Consider the following 25,074-nt stretch of genomic DNA (forward strand, 5'->3'; position numbering starts at 1 on the left):
GCGGCGGGAGGGGCGGAGCCGTGAGCCGGCACCTGGCGGCAAGCTTAGGTAGCGGCTGCGCGCCGTCCCGTCCCCCCGGCTCCTGCAGTCCGGGCCGTTTCTCTCACAGGTGAACGCTATGCGGCAGGAGCTGTTAGGGTGGGAGTACCGGGCCTGACTGCGCGTGTGTCCTGTCCGAAAGCTCGCTGTGTTTGCACGTGAGCCTGGAAACATCTCTGGTTAAAGTTATGTTCTAAGGCAGAGCTTGATGAACTTGGAAGGCTGTGAGAGAGAAGCAAATGTTTCCATTAATTCATGTCTGCAGTGAACTATGTATGCATAATTCACTGGCAGTAGTTCTTTAGTCCTTTATCCTTTTTTTTTCTTTTTTCTTTTTTTTTTCCCTCCTTACTGGTTATTTTAAGTGTTTTGACCGTGTTGCTGGGGAATGAGTTATGTATAAAGAACTGCAAAGCTGCAAACAGGTGCTCCTATATGTAACTACGGGGAATGGCATCCTCAGGAGCTATTCCTGATGTTAAGCTGTGATTGCTAAGAACTTGTAGCTTGGGAATTCAGTGAAAAATATTCAGGTGCATAAGCAATTGGCTAAAAATGGTAATTAGTTTGGCTTTTGCTTTTCAAGGCCTCACAGAACTGAGTTGTATGAAGGTGTTCCATCAACTTGCTGGCCTATCGTGTATTCTCCAGACTACAACATCACATTCATGGGACTGGAGAAACTACATCCATTTGATGCAGGGAAATGGGGAAAAGTAATCAACTTCTTGAAAGGTAAAACAAACAAACAAACAAAAAAAAACACTTAGACCAACGTTTGAATGAACCAATGTTATTAATGCAGACTTGTGCTAATAACTGCCAGTGCTCCTTGTATAGACCTTAGCTATGCATTTTAATCATTGAAGTGCTTTAATATGTTTAAATATTTGCAGACTTAAATCTGAAGAAGTTAAATTGAGGGCAGAATTAGTGAGGTGGGTTGAATGCTGTATTGTACTTTTTTGAAGATGTTGCACATTAAACAGATGAAATTGTTAGAGCAAGCATCCTACACCAGGGCTTTCTAATACAAAGGATTATTTCACAGTCCTTTGGAAATGTCGGTTCTTGCTCGCTCCACTGAACAAAGCTCAGAATTGTCTCAGTCATGGTGCCTGTGTGGAGTGAAACTCGTGAAATGTGATTGAAAATTCAAGCTCGTTAAACAACTTGCTCTTCCCAGTGGCATGAATAATGCTAGTCAGAGTAACCAGCATGGTGAATTTCATTCTGGCCTATAACTTTACAAGACTGAGTAAAAAGGATTAAGGAGAAACATGAGCAAAGCAATGTGTTAGACAATCTTAAAATATTTCTGGGCTTTGGGGTTTGAAGACAAGCGGGAACTGTGCAGAATTTCATTGTTTGACCTTTACAAGGAAGGTGCATGTAGGATGAGAACTATTTTCACCTCTGAAGTGAGTACCAGGGTCTTGACTTGAAGCACAGCCCAGCCTCAGTCAGGTGCTGTATGTGCATAGCACAGTGCTATGTTTTGATGTTCAACAGAGTTGTGATGATTCTTGCCTTTTCTTGAAGTGTATATACAAGTGTGTGAGAATGTTTCCATTAAGTTTTCTCTTGAAGACAGATGCTGTTTGCAATTCCAATTTTTTCTTTCTTTTTGAGGACTACGCCTGGATCTAAAATGAAATGCAGACTTCGGTTTTCTGGCAACAAATGGAAAATCCTTCCTGTGTTAACTGCAAGCTTACAGTGCAGTTTGGGAGTACCATGTACACTTTTTTTCTAGCCAACGTGCTTCCATTGCTTTTGCATGTGGTGTAACAAGGAAGGAGACATTCTGTCTGGATTGGGAAACCAGGCAGTTGATGACTGCCTTGCTGCAGGCTGTAATGTAGTTACTCGTGAGACAGTCTGCTGGCAAATGGCTCTCTTCAATCTGAAATACCAGTGCAACCTATCTAAATCTTTGTCAACCTCATGATACTGCTTTGATAATATCTCAGGGGGAGCTTTGAAGCCCCTCTGGTGGCAAAAAGAACTTTGAGTTGATGCTCATTATTGCTTCTTAAATTAATTTAAAAATGTAGATAAATACCTCAAGGAAATACAAGTGTAAGGACTAAGATTAGGGTCAGAGCCTTTAAAGCCTTTATCTAAAATTTGCATTTTCACATCAAGTTCAAGGAGAAAGAAAAAAAAAAAAGTCCTTTGCAAAACAAATGCTGTCCAAGAGCCAGGCCTGTGCAGTTCATGTGGACCTACTGACATTTTCAGCTGATGATCTTTCTCAGTAAAATGTTGCCCTTCCTACTTTAGGCTCCCTTGTATTCATTTAACTGAAGTTGAATGACTTCTAACTCCATTTACTAGCAGTGTTTTGGATCTGACCTCTAATGATCTTTACTGTCAGAGTCTTGGATTCCATGGCCATTTTCTTATTCAGAACCTTTGCCTTTCTGCTCCTTCCCTGTATAGTCTTTTTTTCCCAATTCTTTTCTGTGTGAAATGTCTACTCTTCACTCTCATCTTTCACAGAAAACCAGTTTTCCCAAACATTTCACCCTCTTTTCACTGTAAAAGAGAAAAGCCAGGGGTACCTTATGACATTTCTGTTTTTCTCTGGCTCTATAGCAACTCCTGGCAACACCTGATCTGTGCTGTTTCCTATTATATTCTAGAAAAATCACCAGTGAAAATCCTCATACGCTTACTTTCTTCAAGAATGAAGCTGTTAGCATGTTGGCTTTGTGTCTGATGTGAGTGAATGAAATGCTTCTCCAGTACGGTCCAGGGAAGTGTAAGCTTGCCAAAATAAATATTGTTGCAGGTGCTGTGCTCGTATAACACTACGAACAAAATTTTTTCCATTTGAGTTGTTCCCTTCCGCCAAGTTTAAAATTGAAGAAAAGGTCTAGTCTTGGAAATCTGCAGCCCTGCAGCAATCAAATATTAAAACTTGTCTGGGAAAATCAGCATTGATGCCTGGTATTTGTTATTTGTAGTGATCCTATGCAAAGCAGCATTGTTTTTCTGCACTACTTGACTTTTTTTAGTCAACACAGACTGGAAGTTTCTGGCAAGTATATCCAGATGTAAACATTTACAATGTTGGCATACAGAAATCATGGAGTGATACTTTGTAAGTTACTTCTTTAAAAACAGTTTTAAAATAAACTATCTCTTGCTCTCTAAAGAAAAGAATTAATAGCTGTTCACTGATATTTCTTGAAATTAAATGAAGGTAAGGATGTGAGAGAAATATCAGAATTAACAGTAAGCGTTCATGTCCATAAACATCCAAGTAATTGAGTTGTTTTTGGTCTTGATTTTATGTGCACCATTCTAATTTAGAGCATTTGCTGCTATTACCAACTGTAGATTTTTAAAAATCATATTAAAGGAATATTTGATAGTATGAACACTGAGAGTTCCCAAGCATATCAGATCTTAGACTATAAGGAGCCTTCTAAGTTTTCTTGCCTGTCCATCCTCGATTGCTACCTATTTTCTTCTTTTAATTGAAACATGAGTACACTATGAAAACTATCTGAAAAAAAAATGGATAACCTCTCATTTAAGAGCTTATATGTGTAGAGAGTATGTATTTGGAAAACCTACAAACACTGAGTAAGCAACAGTGGTTGCAGTGATTTCCATTACAGTTGTAGGAATTAAGCTCAAAGCAGTTTCTTTGACCAGGTGGGGTATGGGAATGCTATATGGCATACAATGACAATCATAATTTTTCTCCTGTTGTTTCAGAAGAAAAACTAATTGGAGATGACTTGATTGTGCAAGCACGGGAGGCTACGGATGAAGATCTTTTGGTTGTTCACACAAGGCGCTACCTTAATAAATTGAAGGTGCTGTACTTAAAATAATGTTTTTCAAACAAAGTGTCTAAAATTAGTACCAAATGCAGCAGATATCCTACTTGATTCAGTATAGAATGAAGTTTTACAGAGCAGTGACAAATTTTGAATGCAGTGTTGTCATTGTGAATACTGAGAGAGAATAATGAAAATATTAGACAAGTCAAAGTGTAGGAGAGGAATGGGAGAGAGAGTCTACCATCTTACATAGGCATGTTTCACTGAAGTTTAATGAACATAAGGAAAATAATAATGTTTGAGATGCAAATAATATTTTCCTTGCTGCCAGGGTTTTGGTCTTAAATGTGTTTTGTTTTGCTCTAATGAAGTACGGTTCTGAAATTGATTGTTATGCAATATTTCTTCTTTAATGTAAAGTTTGCTGTATGGATTTGAAGCTTATGTAAAATTAGAAGAGCATCCATGCAGGAGTTCTATCATCAGCCTGAGGGGTAGGGAAGAAAGAAGTGGAGTTGTACCTAAAGTCTGCCTGTATCAGTGGAGTACAGAGAGAGTTGAAAGGTCAACAAAGGGCATAATCTTGTATGCTTGTGTGTGGAAGAAGGCTTGCAATACCAGCTCGTACAGGATTGTATATTCACAAAGAACAAAGAGCATTCTTTGGCTATTTCTACATAAATGCAAATTTAACAAATGAATGCTTCAACTATAAAACATAAGAGATCTTCAGTTTTGAAAATATAGTCATCCACAAAAGGGATTGAGTAGTAGCAGTTAAGATTGCTTTTACTTGACAGCTCTCTACTTGGAGAGAAGAGATTTGTTGTAAAAATTGTCTGAGAACTGTTGAGTCCTGGCCTGAACCACTGATTGAGCACCTGGGGAAAGGACCCGGTCAGCCCTGGGAGCACAGGTGAAGGCAATTCAGCTGTGTGACAGGAAGAGGTGGAGCCTGGCTGCACCTCTCTTAGACCTCATTGAAGGGCTGACTGCCACTGGGGAAGAATCTCTTCCTGGAGATCCCTCCTTGGTGAAGCTTTCCCCTGCTGATCTGGAATCTTCAGGTATGGGTGAGCAATCTTCTTCCCTTTCTTTATGGCACCTTTCTGTTGTGCCGTCCTTCCGTCATCACATCTCTGTTGTAATGCCTTTCCCATCCTGTTGATCTGTCCAATTGCTACAAAAATAATCTTATATTTTGTAATTCAGAATAAGTTATTTCGAGTTATCTTTGCCCTTCTACAGTGTAAAATCACTTGTATTGTTATTTCTGAAATGTTGATGTTTTTTTTCTGTGTAAAGAATCTTTGATTTGTCTGACTTTTTTTGTTTTATTCTTTTGCAGTGTTCACTCAGGCCTCTTCATTCATAGCTATGAAGTTATGTGTAATTTCATGCATCATTAGATTTGATCTTATTGCTGCTATTCTTGATATTGAGCTTTTAATTTCATTGAACCACCTACCTCTTTTTACTGAGTCACCTCTTTGAAGCAGAGTGTAATGTGCATAGCTCAGTTTGAAATACAATAGTATTTTTAGTACATGTAGGATCTCTTCACTGAAAATTGGCTGATAACTTGTTTCCTGGTGTTCAAAACCAATACTGTCTTGTACTTTCAGATGTTCTTAATTCTTTCTTGTTTCCCTTTGAGGCCATAGTTCCTACAGCTGTAGCAATTAGAAGATAGCATATTGGTCTTGTCAATGAACTCCTACTAAGCAGCAAAGATTAATGTTCACTTATCTAGCAACATTATTTTTTATTTACATGAAATGGCCCAGGGTTTCCTGTTTGCTGCCTTGCATAAAGTCCACTGTGCTATTTTACAGACAAATACAGATTTACCAATAAATGATATAATTTTGTTATCACCTCTGAAGATTACAAAGATGCTTGCATTCTGGGAGCATCCGGGTCTCTTAAAATAATGAATCATTGGAGTACTCCTCATTTAAAATTTCAGCATGAAACACTTGCAAGGGGAGATGGTGTGTGATATCTCAGTTGCAGCTGAAGAAGCTGTCCTAGGGATGGACTGAGAGTTGGGTTGTGGAGAAACAAAGTGTTAAGTGCAAAGTAGATCAAAGAATACTGTCAGTCAGTTCTCCCTTAGGAGAAAGAGTATCCCTGGTTGCCTGCTTAAGGAAACATGGACAATCCTTACAACAAAATTTGGTATTTTGAATTGAGGTTACTTCTCCCTCAGTACTGTTCCATGAACTTAGGTCCAGAAGGTAGTGATTAGACTTTGGATAATCAGCTTGTTGTACTTCCCTGCTCATCCTCTTGTTCCAGTGTTAGGTAAAATAATGGATTTAACGTATATCAGTATTCTGAGATTGTGGAAGGGATTAGGCAATGAGGTTAAACCTATTTTCAGACCTTGTAAGTCTTATACTTGAAACTTTTTGATCTATCAGGAGTTTTAGAATGTGAGTGAATACTGAAATGCAAATGACATGGATAACGTTTGTTGTCAGCCAAATGCAAGATGTGTTTTTCTGGAACAGATCTGAAACAGGTGATCAGTCAAGCAAACTTGCATGTTTTAATGTCTTTATGTATTTGCAAATGATGTAGGTATTTTTAATAAAAAATCATTTTCTTCACCTAATGAAAAGTGGATATGTTCTGTAAAACAAATCAAGAGCAAATGAAATTGTTTGGAAGTCTGGTTTTGTACAAGATCAATATGTAACATTAAGGACAAGTACGTCACTTTTTGAGCACATCAGTCCTTCAGAAGGAATTTTTGCATGAGCCTGCTGGGCTCTGACCTTCTGATCACAGTGAGTGTTTTCCAGTGCTCAAGTGCTTGTTTGCTTTGACTCTCACCCTGTTATCTGAGTGAATCTGCTTTGGGACAAGAGGTGCGTGTCTGTTTGTCACCTGGTGGCGCTGGCAGTGTGCTTGGGAATAAAAGCTGTAGAGGCAGCCTTGTAAATCAATTCAGCCTGTGATACTTCTGGCTGTTTGAGGTATTCAGGAAAACGGCGCAAAATGAATCTTGAGCTCTGTGCTTTGCCTCAGTCACTGTAAGTAACTTGGCAGCTGAAAGTGTGTGGTTTTGGTTTGGATAAAATGAGAACCTTCTGAGATCTTTAAAATTCTTTTGTCCAGTTCCTCAGTTCTTGCAGTTCTTACTCTATCTACTATCTCTATTTCCTCCATCACGCCTTTTCCGTGGTTATCAGGTTTCAGACCTGATTGGTGAAAGCCTTGTGAAGGCTGGTGATTGTTTTCTGTAAAACATTGATTTTTTTAATCAGATAAAATGCATTTGTTTTCACCTGGTTTTTCATGCAAACATTGGTGTGTTAGGTTAAGGAGTATAAATGTTGTTTTAAACATAATAGTAGCTGAATATGTTTGGATAAAACACTGTACAAGAGGACTTGGTTAGAGGGAGCAATATTAGAGAGGTTTCAGTATGTTCACTGATCTGCGCACTCAGTAGAGCATTCTTTGAAGCTGAAGCAACAATTAAGCCTCTTAAAAGGAGAAAGTAATGTTTGGTGTACAGTGAGTTGTTTCTATTCAACATCTAACTCGTCAGTTGGGAGAGTGATACACAAAAATGGTGAGGTTTGGCAGCTTGCCTTTCTTGGGAGTAGTCCTGGACACCGTAAGGTTTATCAGTGCGGTTATCTTATCACCAGTGCAGTATCTTATTACTAATACTAATGGTATGTTCATACATTGACCTGGCAACTTTTGTAAAAATGGCAAGCTTCTTAGTCTTTTTTGGTTTTGTTAATTCAAGTTAAAAACATGCTTTCTTTATCTAGCAAAGGTGATGCATGCAATGTTGTCCCCAGCAAGCTTGTGAATTGAAGTCATGTTAGGTGCTTGGTGTTGGATCTGTGAATTCTCCCACGAAGCTGAGAGCTGCTCCACAAACTTAAAAAAGATTCAAACATAGTTTTAAATTTTGTTTTAAAAGTTTTACAGAACAATGCTTTTAACGAGGTGTTATTGGTGGTTATGCATTACTGGGATGCAGTGAATGTGTAACATGAAAGGCAGTGCATCAGAGGTTGGTTTTGGTTCTCTGTGTGTTGTTTGTATTTGTCTAGAATGATCAACATAAAACAACTATTTTAGCTTTCTCTTCCTAGTAATTTGCATGCTAATTTTTGGTGCTTGAATAGTTACTGCCACATATTCAAATAACTTGGAAATTTCTTTGTCGTTCTTAAGAATGGAGGTTTTTAGAGTGAGGGAGTGCACATTGATGCTAATTATACATTTAATGGGGCTATTCTTGTAGAATCTTGTTGTAAAATATGGAGTCTGAGTTTAAACGGGGGCAATTAAAGACTCTTAAATTTGTTTAGGTTTGGGTATGTTACATTTCACTTAGACTGCTACATAAAGTTTGGCTGAGTGATGCTGACTTAGTACTTATTTTGGGAGGAGGAGGAGTTAAGGAAAATATAGCAGTGAAGGGTTAACCCGACTTCTTTACTCATTTTAAGGAAAATGAGTGATTTTTGAGTCCTAAATTTGTACATAGAACTGCTTATCTGAAGCACAGGAAGGTAAATTATCACTAATAATTAAAAAAAATAAAGAAAATAAGTTAAACTGAGCTGTATTCTTGAATCCCAAAATTTTCCTTACGGCCAAAGACTAAATCCGAGACAGTGAATGTCTTTGGACTGGGAAGTGTTCTTGTAAATATCCTTAACTTTGAATAAGAAGCTTTACTTCTTGCTCACTTGCACTCTGTATGGATTTCTTGCAATCACTTGAAAGCCTGCAGGAAAATACTTGTTCATTTGAGTCCTTATTACTCCTCTTTCTTCCCACTGAAATTATTATTATTCATTTGTTTTAAGATTGAGTGTTTAAGTGTTCACATTTTATGGCAAGCTTGTCATTTAAGATGAGAAAAACATACTTTATCCAATTGTAATCCCTTGCAATTCCATTGCAGAATGCTGAGATTTAATCTAATTTGCTACACTGTGCTTATTTTAAAATAATATTAAAATAATAATATTAAAATATTAAAATTAAAATAATAATATTTAAATAATAATTTTAAAATAACTAAAATATCTTGCAGAAGGATTTTTTCAAGTTATTAGAAAATAAAGTGCCTTCTTAGTGACTGAGAGTAGATGCTATAATTAGTGAATAATAATAAATGTATTTGTATGTTGACTTATAGTAATATAAAAATGAATTGAGAAAGCAGTGCCTGCGTACGTGATGATAACGCCAGTGCCTCCCCAAAAACAAAACACAAATAGTACTCACCAGTTCAAGTGATATCTGTGAAGTCGCAGTAACCTACTGAGTACCAGAATGCCCTGATGTTGGCGTTTAATTGTTTTTCATCAAAATTGGCCTATTGTGTATCCTGTCATTTGCTGACCAGCAGCTAGCCTGCAGAATGTAGTCTGCTTATATTTGTTAATGTTGAAGAAAACAGGATCCATATGAAATATCTGTACAGGGCTTGAAACTTCCAATTCTCAGTACTTGAATGTCTTAGTATTGATTGAAAAGGTACAGACCTGCTTGTGACTTTGGCTGTGAATTATATTTAGAAGTTTTATCACTGGTAGCAATGTCGTTAGTTCTCTGAAGTAATCTTTTGTTTGTTGGCTTTTTTCCATTGAAAGCATTTACATACTGCAAATATTTGTTCTAACCTTCAAGTCACGTTCTTGATGATATGACTTTTTAACAAAATATTTCCTTGAAACATGTTTTAGAAGTGTTTAATATGCTTAACAAACTTTAATTGATTCTCCATGCAAAAATTTGCACTGTGTGCACATAAGTATTTGAACATCTTCACCAAGTTGTTTGGTTTTGTTTTTTTTCCTTTCTCCTTGATATATTCTATTGAATTGACATGAGAAGTATTTTAGAGTTGCACAATTTATTAGCTGTAGATTGCTATTAATTCTGCTGAAAGACATTTGACGATTCTTTTCCCCAACCCCAGGAACATAGATTTTTTTTTTTTTTCTTAAATACTGCCTGGCTGAAAACTTCTTGACTTGGTACCATTGGATATTGATGTATGGAGAAAAATAGTGGTGGTGATTAATTGGAATTTTCAATTGTTAACAGTGTAACAGGAAGAAACTATTTGGAGGTTGCCAATAGACACTGTTGTGTCACCTTCATCTGGAAAAAAAAAAAAAGCAAACCAAAAATCTTGCTAAGGCCTTATGGGTTCCTTCTCAGTGAGTAGTAATTGATGAGAGATCTAAAGGACATCATTAAGACAGACTATGTTAATTGCAACTTTTTTCCCCCTCCTAGTGGTCATTCGTTGTGGCTACAATCACAGAAATTCCACCAGTCCTCTTTCTTCCCAACTTCCTTGTTCAGAGAAAAGTTTTGAAACCTCTGCGAACCCAGACAGGAGGAACAATAATGGTAAGGTGTTCTTGATTTGCTTTGACTGTATTTATACAGACCTGTGGGTTGTGATGCTTTCTGTCACTTAAAGCCTCAAAGCCCGAAGCCCTGCTAAGGAAAGCAAGTTAGTGTACAGTCCTAAACATGAGCAAAGTCTGGCACTTAGCAAATAAAGAGATGAAGGATGAACCTGATTTTTATTGTCTGTAATTTGCAGAAGCAAAAAGAGTAAAGGGGCAGACTGTGCAGGGAATGAGAGGTGACAGGAATTAAGGCAAATGCAAAAACTGCACAATTTGGAACAATGTTCAAATAGAAGCAATTTCTAGGAATGGATAGTTGTGAAATTAACAGAATAGGGGATGCTTTAAAGCACATATTTACCAAATGGCTGTAGTTTGGTTACTTTTGTTATTAAGTGTCCATATCTAAAAGAGGAGTGTGGTGATGTGACTCTTTTTTAATACTTTGTGTCTAATTTGAATAATGAAAGTTAGTTCATTTGTTCAATTGTATATGTTGCATAAGCAGCTCAGCTGAAGTGAGATACAGCCTGTTTCACCTTGACAGGATTGTTTTCTGATCAGGTAAATGAGTGCTGCGAGGAGGAGAGATGTGCAAGTCACCACACATCTAATTTTGCTTGAGAAACTTCCATGAGAGATGTTGAAGATGTGGAAAGAAAGCAGTTAATAGCTGTAGCCGGGGACATATTGAGGAAAATATGCTTTCATGTTTGTGAAGCACTAACTAATGGGACCCTTTCTTCCCTTTATTCATTCCTTGTCTGTGATAAGGTGGTAACAGTGCCAATCTTTCTGTGGGTAACTGTCACAGTTACATACATGGAAGAAAAAAAATCCTATCTGAAATCCTTAGTGTTATGATACAGATGGATCTTTGCTACATTTTAGCTACTCTTTCTGAAGGAAACTGTTGGAGAGGATGCATGTGAAAAGGATAGAAGCAGATATTGTTTCTTTTATATTCATTTGAAGCCAATTATTGAAGAACATTGTTCTGCAGGTTGGCAAACCTCTCAGTATGTTTATACCAGATATAAATGTATGATTTATTGCAACCACTGGATATTTAAAGTGAGCAAGACTGGGAAGCCATAACAGAATGAGAAAGAAATGACATTATTTTCAGAAATAGCCTACTAGGTAACTGCCCATTTCTGTCAAGAGTAATGTAGGTACTTAGCAATTTAACTGTACACTGGAATTGAGATTTCCTATTTTTAAGTGTGTGCCTTCATGAATGTGTGAAGAATTTGTTAAGGACATAAAAAAAGAAAATGAAGAGCTCTTCTCTGAGTACTGCATAAAAGATGGTGCTGTGCCTTTTATCTATCAAATGTGGAATGTCAGGATCTGACCTGAGAAAGTAATGTGAGAGAACCCAAGGCCTTGATGAAACAGTTTTCCAAGTGCATGGCAGAGCTTATGTGAGACAGACTTGGGGCAGTATTATGTTGGAGTCCTCTTTGTGGGTTTTTTCTGTGTGAAATGATTGTAGAAAGCTAGTTAGGATCAGATAAGAGCAGAATGAAATACTTAGCTTTTCTGTTGTATTTGCATCTTTAATGGTACAACAGCTCAATGTCTTCATCAGGAAAAATGGCATTTTCTTTCAGTATTTTAGTCCTTTGTTAAATAGGTATCCTGTCTAACTGCTGGATCTGTAAAAAGAACTGGAAGCTTTAATGCTATATACTTTCTTAGATTTCAAAGCTTAATGGTCATGCTGTGAATTACACAAGAATTTGCATCATCAGCCAAAAATATATGCCTATATATATTCATTAAGTAACATTTTGTAGCAGCATAATTTATATGGGAATTACTTAAGAAAACAAAATTATTTTAACTTAAAGGATGAAATCACAAAGTTAAATGTTAAGCATCTATTTGCACTTCTATGGTATCTTGATGCTACTTTTGGAAATTCTTTAATCTCAGAAGAAATCAGTAGAGCCATGAGAGTCTCCCCAAGAAGTGTTGTATCAGCAGTAACCAGAATTGTGTGTATAAAATATCTTCTCCTGGCTGTTTGCATGTATATAGGAATGCTGTCAATAGGGAATAAGCCTTCTGTGGGCAGTACCAAGTGGGTTTTTGTGTAGTTATGAACATATTCTTGAGCAATCTGTGTTTGTGATTCCTAGATGTACTTGATGCCAAGGTGTGTAACAAAATGTTGGGACTCAAATTACTTTTCTGTAACCTCTCTTGTTCACCTAATCTTTGGAAGCATGATGGATCTATCTTATTGTTTCCAATAGGAATTTTGGTTTGTCATTCTGGAGATGTGAGAGGGTGTGTAAGTTCTTGGAAAGTGGAAAGTACCTCTTGTTGCTGAGTTTTATTTCAGCCTTGTTATTTAATTCAGCAGAGGATTGGCTGCTTTTTAAAAATCATATGTACGATTATATATGTATATATGACATGATGTACTATATATCTTATCACATATAGAATATATTAATATAAAATATAGCCTATATTTATGTGTAATCATATATGTGATTTTTTAAAATAAAATATATAAAAATATATCTTTTTTTTTTAATATGGCTTTAAGGAATATTGCAGTTAAACACTTCTTTGAGTCCTACTGGTCAGAATAACCTTTTTTTCCAATTAAATTTTATCACTTTAGCCCCATGTATCTTTTTTTCTGTCAGTACATTTCATTTCCTCAATGTCATTTGAGTTCATAGGCACAGATTTCATTTGGTATTAGAAGGCAAAAATTGGTCATATTTATATCGTGCATGTTACATTATTTAAAGAAACAAAACAGGGCACTTAATGCTTGGCATTTTTCTGTTCCCACCCACAGCTGAAGCTATGTTAATGGGTATTTTCAGAATTTTGAGCTGAACTTCTTCCTATTTCTTACATGAGAAGGAAGAGTATTGGAAGATTTCTGCTCACTTTTTATTCCTACCAATACTTGTACCTTCAGTTTACCATTTGTCTGCTAGGGGTCAGTGTTCATCTCCACAAAGCCCAGTTAGTTCAAAATCTGCTCAACTGCAGGAGAGTAAAATACAGATGTGAAATCAAATATTTTTTTTCTACTAATTTTACTGCATATAGTTTTGTATGGCTTGTGCTGAGAGATCTGATTCAGAATGACTTCCATTGGTAAAGCATCTGTAAGTGCAGTGGGTGCATGAGAATGCCAAGAGCTGCGCTTGGGGTGGGAGCACTCAGCTCTCAGTGGTTGCCTCATTCATTCATCAAGTTCTTATTGTCATTTCCTTCAGGCAGGAAAACTTGCTGTTGATAGAGGCTGGGCAATCAATGTGGGTGAGTACAAATGGAAATTTGTATTAAATGATACTTAATGTGTTTTTAAAGTCATTATTTTCATTCAGTACGATGTATATTCTGTTTATAATAAAGTGACTGGATTGTGTTTAACTAAAAGAAACTTTAAATGGAAAAAAAGAGAACTAGGAACTGGATTTGTTCTCTTATCCACTATCATCCTTGTTGCAGTTTTATAACTAAATAAAATATTTGTTGATAGGAAGAAGATAACCAGATAAATATATGATATTTATGCACTGTGTGTGGATTTTAGTAGTGAGAATGAAATGAGGAAAAAGGTGTCCAGAGTATATGCAAATATTTCAGTAAAATATTCCTTTAAATTATGCAGAAGTTTGAATAGGTCTTGTTAGCCATGCTGTATACATATAACACCAGACCAGGAGTTTGGTTGACATGCTGTACAGTTGGGCTGTACCAGTTGGTCTGTTTTTTGGCTGAGCAGCTCTTCCTGAAAAAGGCTTGACTGAAGAAATGATGAAGAAAATAAATCTGCACCCTTGCTCATGTCAAAATAGTGATGCAAAACCAGTAAGCTACTGAACTAATAGTTTGTCATTCTTGGTGCCCGTCAATTCTGAGATTTTCCATTATATCTTCTTGATATTTCTGAAGGCAATAAATCTTGCAGTGTTATCTGTGCAACATTCCAGTTTGCTTGTTTTGTTTTAAATAAGCTCCGAGTGGAAGGAAGACTTATTGTATAACACGTGTAATGTGAAGCTGTCTTTTTTCTCCTTTAGTAGCAAATGATATTTCAAAGTATTATCTATATAGTTAATATCCAGTACTAAAAATTAAGTACATCTTAAAAAAGATCCAGTGATTTATTGATGTATAAAGTAGGGTTGTTAAATTTCTTGCCTAGATGTTTCTAGTGGGTTTCTTAAACTCTTTTGGGTTAGTATAGTTTTAATGTTTTGGGCCAAGTATATATATATATTTTTTTATAAAGAAAGTGCATGTTTGTTTTACAGATCTGTTCTTAAAATATTCTTCTGGTCTGTCAGCAAAAGACAATGACGTGCAAATAATAAGGCCATAGTTCGTGGTTTTGTTGTTTTTTGACCCAGTGTTCAGCATGTAAAAGGCACTTTGAGCATGTCAGGCAAATGCAAAGGACATGTTAATTGGCTTTGTTAGGATGTGCTGCCTGGGGAGATACGATCCAAGTGCAACTCTGGCACTTGTGGGAGGAGGTGAACTTTCAAAGCTATGTACTTGGTCGTGTAGGCACCACAGTGTGTGTATGCTTCTCTGCTGCTAGATAACAATTGCTTTCAAACTGAGCATCTGCTGGTCCTTTGCACTGTTGGCCTGATGCATACAGGAACCCTATGAGATGTTTAGGGTTGCTAGGTGAGGGATTGGCAGCTCTAGATGAGATATAAAGGGAAAAAAATGCCTGATGTGACCTAACTCTTAGTAAAGATTATAAAAGTTCCCTGGTATCTAGCTTTTTACCCCATCCAAATTTTTATGCTTAGGAGGTGGTTTTCATCATTGTTCAGGTGACAAGGGTGGAGGATTTTGTGCATATGCTGATATCACACTGGCTATTAAGGTAAGAAATACTATTCGGAGAGTATTTTCTACTATTTGTGCAAATGGGAAAATGTTCCAGAAGTTCATAAGTACTACGCTACCTCATAGTCAGGAAAGATAAAACATTCTTGAGATGGGTAGGAATAGGAAAATGATGCAATATTTAATGTTACAGGGCACAGTGCATAGGCAGCTATTAAGTGGAAGGAAAGAGATACAGGGTCGGAATTGTGAATGGAAATTCAAAATGCTCTAATTGCATTAATAATATATTCTTGCAGGAAAAAAGCAAGCTAAAGCAGATTGTCTTGTAGTATCTGCACTGATAATTATCCCAGTCTTGCAGTTGAACCTGCAAATTCCATGTGAGTTTTGGTGCTTTTAATGGAGACTTATGTAGAGACAGAAATCTTCTCCTCAAATCAGGTGCTCTGTGCGATCCTCAGAGTGGCACAAATTCATAAATAAAAATGTGGATGTGTCCAAGATAATCACTGAATTTGGATTGAATACGTGTGCTCTTTCGCTGTTGAAAGGCTGAAGCTGGAGCTTTCTGCAATTAGAGCTTATTTCTATCAAGTGCCCTGTGGTGTATTTGTATACTAGAATATTTATAAAATATCAGTAATAATCAAAACATAAAAAAACCCTAATGATTGCAGCACACTAAATGACAGAACACTCTAATTTCTGTACGCTGTAATTTGCAGAAAGCAATCCATAGTGTTGTGTTTTCTCTATCGTTAAAATACAGATTGAGAAATTATAGCAGTTAACAGTTGACACAAAACCTTTACATTTTTTATGACATATATATTAAAATAGTAATTTGGCCAAGTTGTAAGACCCAAAGAATTAGAAAAGTATATTTTTTATTTGCAGACATGGAATAGCAGATGAATTCTCTTACTAGCCTAAAAAGTGACTATAATGCATACAGCCCCTGCTGTGGTGAGTTTTATAGAGCTGGATTCCATCAGTGGAGTATTTTTCCCTTCCTGCTGTTAAGCCTCACTTGTGCTATCATTTGTGTCTCAGGAAACAAGCTGCTCACCATTTCAGGGTCTATGCAGCTCTTGCTTCACTCTGCCCCAACACGCGGTCATTGCTGTTGCTGTCTCTGACAGCAGCAGTGCCACAGTCAGCTCTATAATCCCTAGCTGGACCTGTCCTGTGCCTGACTGGAGTGGGATGTGAAGACTTGCCACCTGTGCTTATGCAGACCCAGCTTAAGCCTTATTTGCAAAGACTGTTTTGCAAATTAGTGTGTGATGCTGTAGGGTATGTCCTTCATCTTACTTTGGGTCTGGTACATTCTGGGGGGAAGAGGATATGAATAAAAATAATTTTCTTCCCTCTCTTCACCAAATTCTTCTACAGGTAGGTAGATACCTGCACAGATGACTGTGAAATGCATGTTTTTTTTGCATTTCAGGTGATAGATATATATATAGGTTTTTTTTATATAATCACAAATTTTGAAATAATTCAGCCTTTATTTGGTGAATGCAATGACATGCATGATGTTAAAACTGAAACAATAATAAACTGCAAGCTTCAAGCCTTCAGTTAATCTATCACTTAACTTGATAGCTGACTCTACTTTTTGTTTGTTTACCCCTCCAGTTCTTATTTGAAAGAGTACCAGGGGTGTCTAAAGCAACAATTATTGATCTGGATGCTCACCAGGTGGGTAATTTTGCTGTATTCAGTACTGTTTTCTTAAAGTACAAGTGTGATACAGACCTCCTTTCTGTAGTAGTAACACGAAATATTAACTCATGGGATCCAAAGTTAATCATAGGTGGTAAAAGCTGATAATATTTTAGTTGTTTTTATTATTTTATGTTCCAATGGGCTGTTAAGACAGTTCAATAAAATTAAACTGAGTTGCAGCTCCATCATGTGGTTAGATATAAAAAATATTTTTGAATTGAATAGTCTGAAAAGTAGTTCAGGTTCCCAGAAGAAAGTAAAATCTCTTATAAGGAAATGACAGTTGGTTCAGCTGCCTGGTCATTGCAGCAGCCTTCTCAGGAGGTGAATTTGACCTTCAGTGTTACAATACAAAGATTGACTTCAAGCTAATGAAGTAAATTATGCATCTCTCTTCCCTGGTAGAGTGATTTCTATGGATACTGAGAATAAATCTCATCTTCAGGAGGATTTCCAAAATAAATCCTAAAAGGAAGGAAGTAGTATTTTTAGAAAAGCAGCTAATGTGCTAAAATTACATCCAATCTGAAGCATTGAAGATTTTTGTGAATAAACCATTGCAGAGAGGAAGCCTAGTAGCTGCAGAAGTGTTCCATCTTCTATCAGTTCTCTTTTCTGCAAGTTAAGGCATCCTAAAATTGCCAAAAAACAAAGGCATATCTTATGCAGCAAAAAGATGCTTTGTGTTTCCCATTCTGTCTGGGTATTTCCATCAAGGTGTTTGGCCTTTGGTTTTGTTCTTTTTTGCGTTGTTTGGTGTTAAATTTTCATTTTTTCTTTTAAAAGATTTCTTGGAATGCATTTTTATATTCAGCTGTCATGCCTTGTGACCTCAGCCAGCATGCTAAATTGCCCCTTCCTGTAACTGTTTCTTTCCTTGGGAAGTAGGAGGTGTGTGGAGTACTAACTCAGCAGATGCTTTTTAAGTGTGCAGACATCCTCATCTTGTGAGTGTCCCAGTTCTTGGTGTGTTTGAGTTTTACTTTTTATAAGAAAATGGTTTACCCAGAGGCTCTTGTATTCCTAGATTTATATCAGTAATGCTTCTTTGGACCAAATGTGCTGAAGAAGTAAGTAGGCATTGCCATGTTTTAGCCTAAAGAAATTATTTATAAAGTATTGTAGTATCCTATTCCCCTTATTGCTTGTATTGACTAGCTTTAGCCTATTGTTTCTGTGTTTGTTTTTCTTGTTTTGTTTCCAGTGGAGGAAGTCATAACAGATATATAGTTTAAGTATTTGCTGGGGAAGATTACAAAATGAACATAAATTATATTTCTGAAGTATTGAGGACATATCTGGAATTCTGTTTCTAGTTTAAATTAAATCATTATAATGAATATATTGAGAATGAGGAGATGGGTTCTTTATGATACATCTTTATGATTTAGATGAAATTATCTTGGTGATTACTGTGAAAGGGTAATTGTACTGGTTGAAACAAGTCTACATGAGAGATAAAAGAATACTATTCAGAGATGGGGGGAAGAAGGAAGTATTCAGAATCTGTTTTCTGTTGAGCATCTACCTTTTCACCTGACACATCTTTGTGGGGAATTTGTTGTGTTAAACATTAAAAAGTTAAACTATTACATTGCGTATTTAGTGTCTGTGATGTTTCCAGCGGCTACTTATTTCACCAAGACTTGTTATCAGGAAAACTGCAGTCTGATATTTTATTCTTATACAAGGATGTAAGGATCCTTGCAGCAGAATTCTGTTTTAAGTATTGGAAGTTATCTTCCCAGTTGTATAAAAATGTACCTGTTCTGCAGTCTTGGCCACGTTGCATTTGTGATGCTGCTAAAAGCAATTATCTTCTAATTTTCACTTCTTGTTTCACATACAAGAGAAAAAATATCTTGTAATTACCTTCACAGAGATAGTAGGATGTTGATTTTGTTAATACCTGCAGTCTTCAGACTCATACTGTCAAAGCCCACAAGACTATACCTGAAAATAGCCTTCAAGGCCATAAGTAAGGGATGTCGTGGGAGTTTTAAATAGTCTTGGTAGTCTTGATTATGTTAAAAACTGCAGATTATGGTTCTGTGTGAGTATGCTAGAAAGAACTAACTCTAAACTTCCTTCAGGGAAATGGCCATGAGAGGGACTTCATGAATGATCATAGAGTATATATCATGGATGTGTACAATAGATATATTTATCCAGGAGATGGATTTGCTAAACGTAAGTATAATTGAAGTTCATATTCCGAATGTGAAAGAATGGCCTTTGTTAGTAACTTTTTCATTTACTGGTAAATTTTCTTGCAACGATGTTATCTTTTCTTTACTTCACATAGAGCATAATACTTTGAATGATTTTGCTACACGTCAGAATAGTATTGATTCTGTAGTGTTTTGCCTCGCTTTGAGAATGAAGTGCCTTCCTTCATTTCTGCACTGAATGCAAGCTGTGGGCAGGGGGAGAAGCATAAGTGTACCTTTATTTCACTGATGTTGAACAAGGAAAGCATTAAAAAACAGTACTCAGCACTCACTAGGCAATAAGCATCATCGTGTGTTAGATTTATTCATGCACACTGTGTGCTGAATCCATGCTAGAATTTAGGGCTCCAAGTCCCTTAAGGCATAGGTTATGCTGAGGTGGAAGTCATATCTTGAAACAAGTCTGACATAATTTGATTAGTTCAGATTTAGAGTTAAGCATAACTGCCTAAAAGCAGACAAAACTAGGCTTTATGATCTTCGATTTCTTTCTGCTACCTTTCCAACACTCCTTTTCTATTTTTAATGCTTTATTATAAGTGTTTGTAATAATTTGATTTAAATTAAGAATAGGTGTTTGCTACTTCTGGTAGGATTACAGGGTAAGAACATTAAATTGAAAATGCTTGGGGCAAAGCTGAATCTTGTTATACGTAAAGCAATTCACGTAAATTCATGATCTCTTGCTATTAAATTTTTAGTGTTTTGATAAAAGTAAAATATCTTAATTTCATAGTGATGTTTATATTGTGGATTTCTTTTTCTCTGCAGTAGCAATTTGGTGTTCTCTTTTCATTATGCTTTACTTAGGTTACATCTTAAGTTTACTCTTTTTCTTTGCTGATTGGTGAATTGTCCTGTAGATAAATTGTTTTTCGTCAACATTTTGCATTTGTGATTTAGAGAGATTTTTTTCCCCTGCATTGAATTCTGTATTCAGTGGAATTTTTTTCAAGGTCACTGTGCTTACATTTGATGCAAACACAAGTATTTGAAAAATGTTCTCTAACTGAGGAATTTGTGAAAACGCACTGCGTTTACTTTGTTCTATAACACAAACATTTCAGGTGCCATAAAACGGAAGGTGGAGTTAGAGTGGGGTACAGAAGACACCGAATACCTTCAGAAAGTACATACTCATGTGGAAGGAGCATTAAATGAATTAAAACCTGACATTATTGTTTACAACGCTGGAACTGATATTTTGGATGGCGATCCGTTGGGAGGACTTGCTATTTCACCTCAGGTTTGTATAACACTAAAATATGTTGAGACTTTCATTGTTTGCCAAATACTGGAGTTGGTGCTAAGAGTGAATTGCCTGTGGCAGTTTGTTAGGTGAAGGTAAGGAATGTATTTCACAGTAAACCAAAACCTTTTTCTGTTACAAGGATGCATCCATTGCTCACTGTATGCCTTTTTTATTCTTCTTTTCCTTGACTGTTTCTTCATGTGCCCGTATCATTCACTTTCTCTCTAAAACATACCCATACTGAACATGCAGATAGTGTTCAGACAGATGTATATCACACTGCACTGTTTTTTCCCTGTATGATCATTCTCTTGCATCTAGTTCCGTCTGTTTCCTTTGCCCCTCATGCAGTCCACTCGATGTTTTTGTCACTTGTGCTTGGTATGTATCTTAACACTTAATTTCCTCTGTAGCACTTCTGTCTATTTAAAAGTCTCTTTTGATGTCTCCCATATCTAGCAGTCTTGTGCAGCCTATTTGTTATTCTTAACAAATGAAGAGATTTTTTTTTTTCCACTTTCTCCATTCTTTTTTATAGAACTATCGCTTCCTTGTTCAGTTTAGCTTTTCTCCCTGGCTTAGTTTCAGATTTAAATTTTCATTTGTCCTGTATAGCTGCATAGAGGTCTTCACCTTCTCGATATCATAACAGATAAGCTTTTCTCAAAATATGAAATTCTATAGCTCTCACATTTCCTCTTCTTTTTTTTGATGATTCTTTCCCTGACAGTTCCTCAGTTCCTTGTCCTGTTTTCACATTTGATTCTCTTTCTTTGTGTACCAGTTCAATACTGGAAGAAAATGCTTTCTTGATTTGTGAACTCTTGGAATCCTTCCTAAAGGAGCCATCACTCAGTCTGTTCTGTTTTTCAGCCCTATTTCTCAGTCTTCCACAAAGCTCTAGTTTCTTGTTAGTTTCTGTTGCCTTTCTGATGCAGTTCCTCGTTCTCATTGTCTCCATCACCAGGCTGTCTGTTCTTGCTTTCTGATTGCCTCCAGATACCTTAATGAGTCTGGGCTAAAAGGATTTGGGAACTGATTGGAATTTCCAGGTTTTCCTTTGACTGTGTAAAATCTCCTCTGAGAAAGGGAGGAGGTTTGGAGAGGAAACTGCCATCAGGTGGTAAATGAAAGACACTGATGTGCATTTTCAATTTTTTTTTCTGCCATATGTTAATGGTCAAGAACAGTGAGTTGTTGTAGCCAGTTGGTTGCTGTTTATATAAAATGTCACTTCACCTTTCCTTCCCTCCATCTTTACAAGAAGAGGTGAAAGGCAACGTGTGCCATTTCTTTGTGTGACTGCTGTTTCAGACATCTGATGGAGAAAAGTTTCTGAACTGAGGGCAGGGTTTCTTTTCTCTCTGATCTTGTTGGTTTAGGAATGAATAATGTGTTTCACCAAATTAGAAATCCCAGCCTAGTGGAACTGCCAAAACTGAAGATATTGAGCATAGAAAGTTCATCTCTTCAAGGCTAAATAGTCCAGTTTTCAGTTGTGGGTGCTGTTTCTGTTTTTAAGTCTCACAACAGTGTTTGTTGTACTCAAAATGTGCCTCCACACTACAGCCAGAAAGTTTGATGTGCAGCAGGTATCTCTCTAGCTTTGTTTCTAAATTGCAAGTGTAGTAGTGCTTCAGTCATCTTCAGTTTTTGTGTGTTCTTTTCTGGTAACATGCAGAAGCTGGGAATAAACCCATGTCTGTTTTTCTCAGAGCACCCATAAGAGATTTTGGAGGATTTCTGAGGCAGTTCTGCTCCCATGAGTAGTGACTGCTTCCAATTTTCCTTTAGGGTAGCATTTTCTCCATCCATTGATTGCTCTCCAGAGATGTACAGCTCGTCCTGTAATCCTGTTTCTTCTTTGTAGGATCTGTTCCCGATATTCTTTAGTTTTCTGTGTCTTGATTTTTCATTTGTTAGTGTTTGCACCCATTGTTTTACAGAGTTGTGTCAAACTAAAAACATGTATATTTCATAGTTTTGCAAAATATTTTTCAGCTACATTTTTGAATTTTCTTTTCCATTTGTTTGTGGACAGTTGTTTTTTTTTTAATTTCCTAATATCTCATGGGCAAGAATTTATAGTAAGCAGCTTCTGTCTGTTGTGTCCTCTAAAACTAAGATGAAGACTTTGGATTTGCTGTTTTTTGTTTTTTTTTTTGTTTTGTTGTTAAAGGCTTACACATGTAATGTCTCTAACACGGCTTTTAAAATAATTCTGTGTTCCTAATACAAAATATAAGGCTGAATTACTTGTTAAGCATCCTGTACTGTGAATCTATAAGCCAGAGGCTAAGTCTGTTAGAACTAAAATGCCGTATTGTATCACTGCAGTTTTTTCTAACTGTTGCAAACATGCAGGGAATTGTGAAGAGAGATGAAGTTGTGTTCAAGGCTGCCAGAAGCCGTGGAATCCCTATCTTGATGGTGACATCTGGAGGCTACCAGAAGAGGACTGCCCGGATTATTGCTGATTCTATCCTCAACTTGCACAACCTGGGGCTTATTGACAAAGAGCTAGCAACCAGTGGAGCTGAAAATCCCAAAGTAGAACAGATGATCAGGGACTCTGTAACAGACTTAACCAATTTATCACTGCAGTGATGGTTAGTAAGTTTTTTTTCCTTAAATTTGGCATTTTAGGAGCAGGAAGTTTCCAGGGTTAATATAAGAAATTCACCAAGGACTGAGCTTGCCTGTAAAATAACCTAGTATGGACGACACACAGTTGCAGATTAACTGTGTTTAACTACTGAAGCTGTCTAGAGCGAAGGCAACAGATCCTCTTGTGCTAATTTACATGTACTCAAGAGTACCTTGTTTCAGTTTATAATGTTACTGTAGAAAGCTTTAATTGCTTCCTATTGTTATAGATTGTCCACTGTGGTGAAAGAACTGTGTGGTTGGACTTTCCCAGGCCCATTTGGTGGTATGGTTCAGACAGTGGCCGGAGTAATCTGCACTAAACTTATTGGTATTATTCTTAGATACTGCATTATATTTATTGTTTTTTTTTTTTAAAGGTTGTTATAGCAGTTCTGTGCAGTCTTCTACTGTCAATTTAACACTCAAGTGCAATAATATGGAGAACAGTTCAGTTGCTTGGCTTTTAAGCCATAGCCTATTAGAATGAACATTTGTTAGTGTATATTCCTATTTACTACAGTGACGTAGATTCTGCTTTTAAATACACTGAAAATAGGATATGTCTTTGGCTTTGTATGCAGGTGGGCAGTAAGGGATCAGCAATAAGTGTGATTTTTGCCTCTCTTGAAGTGAGGCCTGCATTTAAAGGCAGTAGTTACTATGCATTGTAGTTTATTTACTCTGACTTACTAGAAAATTAAACCTTATTGTAGTGTTCTGAGAACTGTTGCGGAAAATGTCGTGTAGAAATATGAAATACTTTTTATCACCAACTTGTCATATATAAGCCTTGAAGAGTAAATTTCAATTTTTTTTCCAGCTAGTACTGTTTTTCACTTGCTTGAAGATTACTGATAGTCACACCTACTGTCATAGTTGGTAACCAAGTTGTTCATATTTAGAAATAAAATACTGTGAAACTTCTACAATAAGCTAATGTAATAACCTTATATGGGAGGTTCTAGGAGGTACTATCATATGAGAACAAAATAGTGCATTCAGATGCAAATTATTGGTGCATTGACTGTAATGTTTGTTTTTGTTGGTATATTACGTATTAATTACTGCTTGGAGCATTGGATCTTAAATGTACTAAACTGTATATTTGGCAAGAGCTTTCTTAACTTCTGAGTATTCACTGATCTTGTGTTCAGGTTTGAGCCTTTCTGTGAAGGGACCCTGATGTTTTCCATGTAGTAGAATTGGAGTGTAAGCTATTTAAGGAATGTTTCATTCTGATTAGAATACTTACCTCAGTAATGTCATTTTTAAACTTATGATGTTTATTAATGGTTGGAATTTGCACAATTGCTATAAATAGCTGCTTTAAATCAGATTTGGCATCTTGCACTAATCTTGATTTGCAACACCATTGTTAAAAGGCACTTTTAAACTTCTTATAGGTGTACTCACAGTACAACTAATGTTGAGATTTATTTTTTCTATACTGTCTGTGTGACTGAAAGGTGTTGGTATTCTTTCATATAATTTTTATAAAATTATAAATGAAATTTCTATGAACTAAAATGCTGTAATAGTACATATTCTGTTTGTTAACTTGTTTATTTTACTTTAACTCAGTAAAGATTAAAATAATGTTGAATAATGCTGGCGACTTTGCTTTTCACTTATTTTGTCTGTAAATATTTTGGATGAAACACTTTATTAATAAAGGTGCTTTTTTTGGCAGTTAAAATGTAGCTGAAACTGCAGCATGTCTCAAGGATGAGCAGTACAGTGTTTGTCAGCAGTGGAGGACTTCTCTGGCAATTACCGTGTTGGCCTCTCCAGTGAAGTTGGAGTTATGTCTGTAAATATTAAAAGAATCATAAGGTCATCATAAGGTGTTAAAGTTGCTTTCTAAATCCATATTGTGTTCTACAAGTGACAAAACTAAACTTGAATTTAAACTTCGTACGTTATGATTCATATCAAATCTTGTTACCAGTAGATGAGGTGCACCAAACACTTTGTCATGGCAACATCTGCAGGTATCTGCAACCATCAGAACTGGCTGCTGGGAAGCTGAATAGTAGCAGATGATGCTGGGAAAAGAGGTGGTACTTCTTTTCGTCTGGAGTTTTCTTTTTGTTTTTGCTTGTTTTTTT

At 36.4% G+C, this 25,074-nt stretch overlaps 1 protein-coding gene across 3 annotated transcripts in view; it reads left to right on the forward strand.

The window, feature by feature from the left end:
• HDAC11 (histone deacetylase 11) overlaps positions 1 to 24,806 on the forward strand; it is a 43,624-nt gene extending 18,818 nt beyond the window's left edge. Inside the window, exons 1-11 of one of the 3 annotated variants that reach the window (XM_019620048.2) lie at positions 92 to 109; positions 626 to 774; positions 3,772 to 3,872; positions 10,131 to 10,247; positions 13,507 to 13,549; positions 15,061 to 15,137; positions 16,745 to 16,807; positions 18,928 to 19,024; positions 20,133 to 20,311; positions 22,682 to 22,926; positions 24,657 to 24,806. In XM_019620048.2, coding sequence (XP_019475593.1) covers positions 708 to 774; positions 3,772 to 3,872; positions 10,131 to 10,247; positions 13,507 to 13,549; positions 15,061 to 15,137; positions 16,745 to 16,807; positions 18,928 to 19,024; positions 20,133 to 20,311; positions 22,682 to 22,924 — 987 coding nt within the window. In that variant the 5' untranslated portion in view covers positions 92 to 109; positions 626 to 707 and the 3' untranslated portion in view covers positions 22,925 to 22,926; positions 24,657 to 24,806. Of the gene's footprint in view, positions 1 to 91; positions 110 to 181; positions 198 to 625; positions 775 to 3,771; positions 3,873 to 10,130; positions 10,248 to 13,506; positions 13,550 to 15,060; positions 15,138 to 16,744; positions 16,808 to 18,927; positions 19,025 to 20,132; positions 20,312 to 22,681; positions 22,927 to 24,656 lie in introns of those variants that run through there. The other 2 variants (XM_031555542.1, XM_031555541.1) reach the window with 2 other exon arrangements.
• Positions 24,807 to 25,074: the final 268 nt, after the last annotated feature.

This window comes from Meleagris gallopavo, chromosome 14 (assembly GCF_000146605.3).
Source record: "Meleagris gallopavo isolate NT-WF06-2002-E0010 breed Aviagen turkey brand Nicholas breeding stock chromosome 14, Turkey_5.1, whole genome shotgun sequence".
NCBI classification, from domain to species: domain Eukaryota; kingdom Metazoa; phylum Chordata; class Aves; order Galliformes; family Phasianidae; genus Meleagris; species Meleagris gallopavo.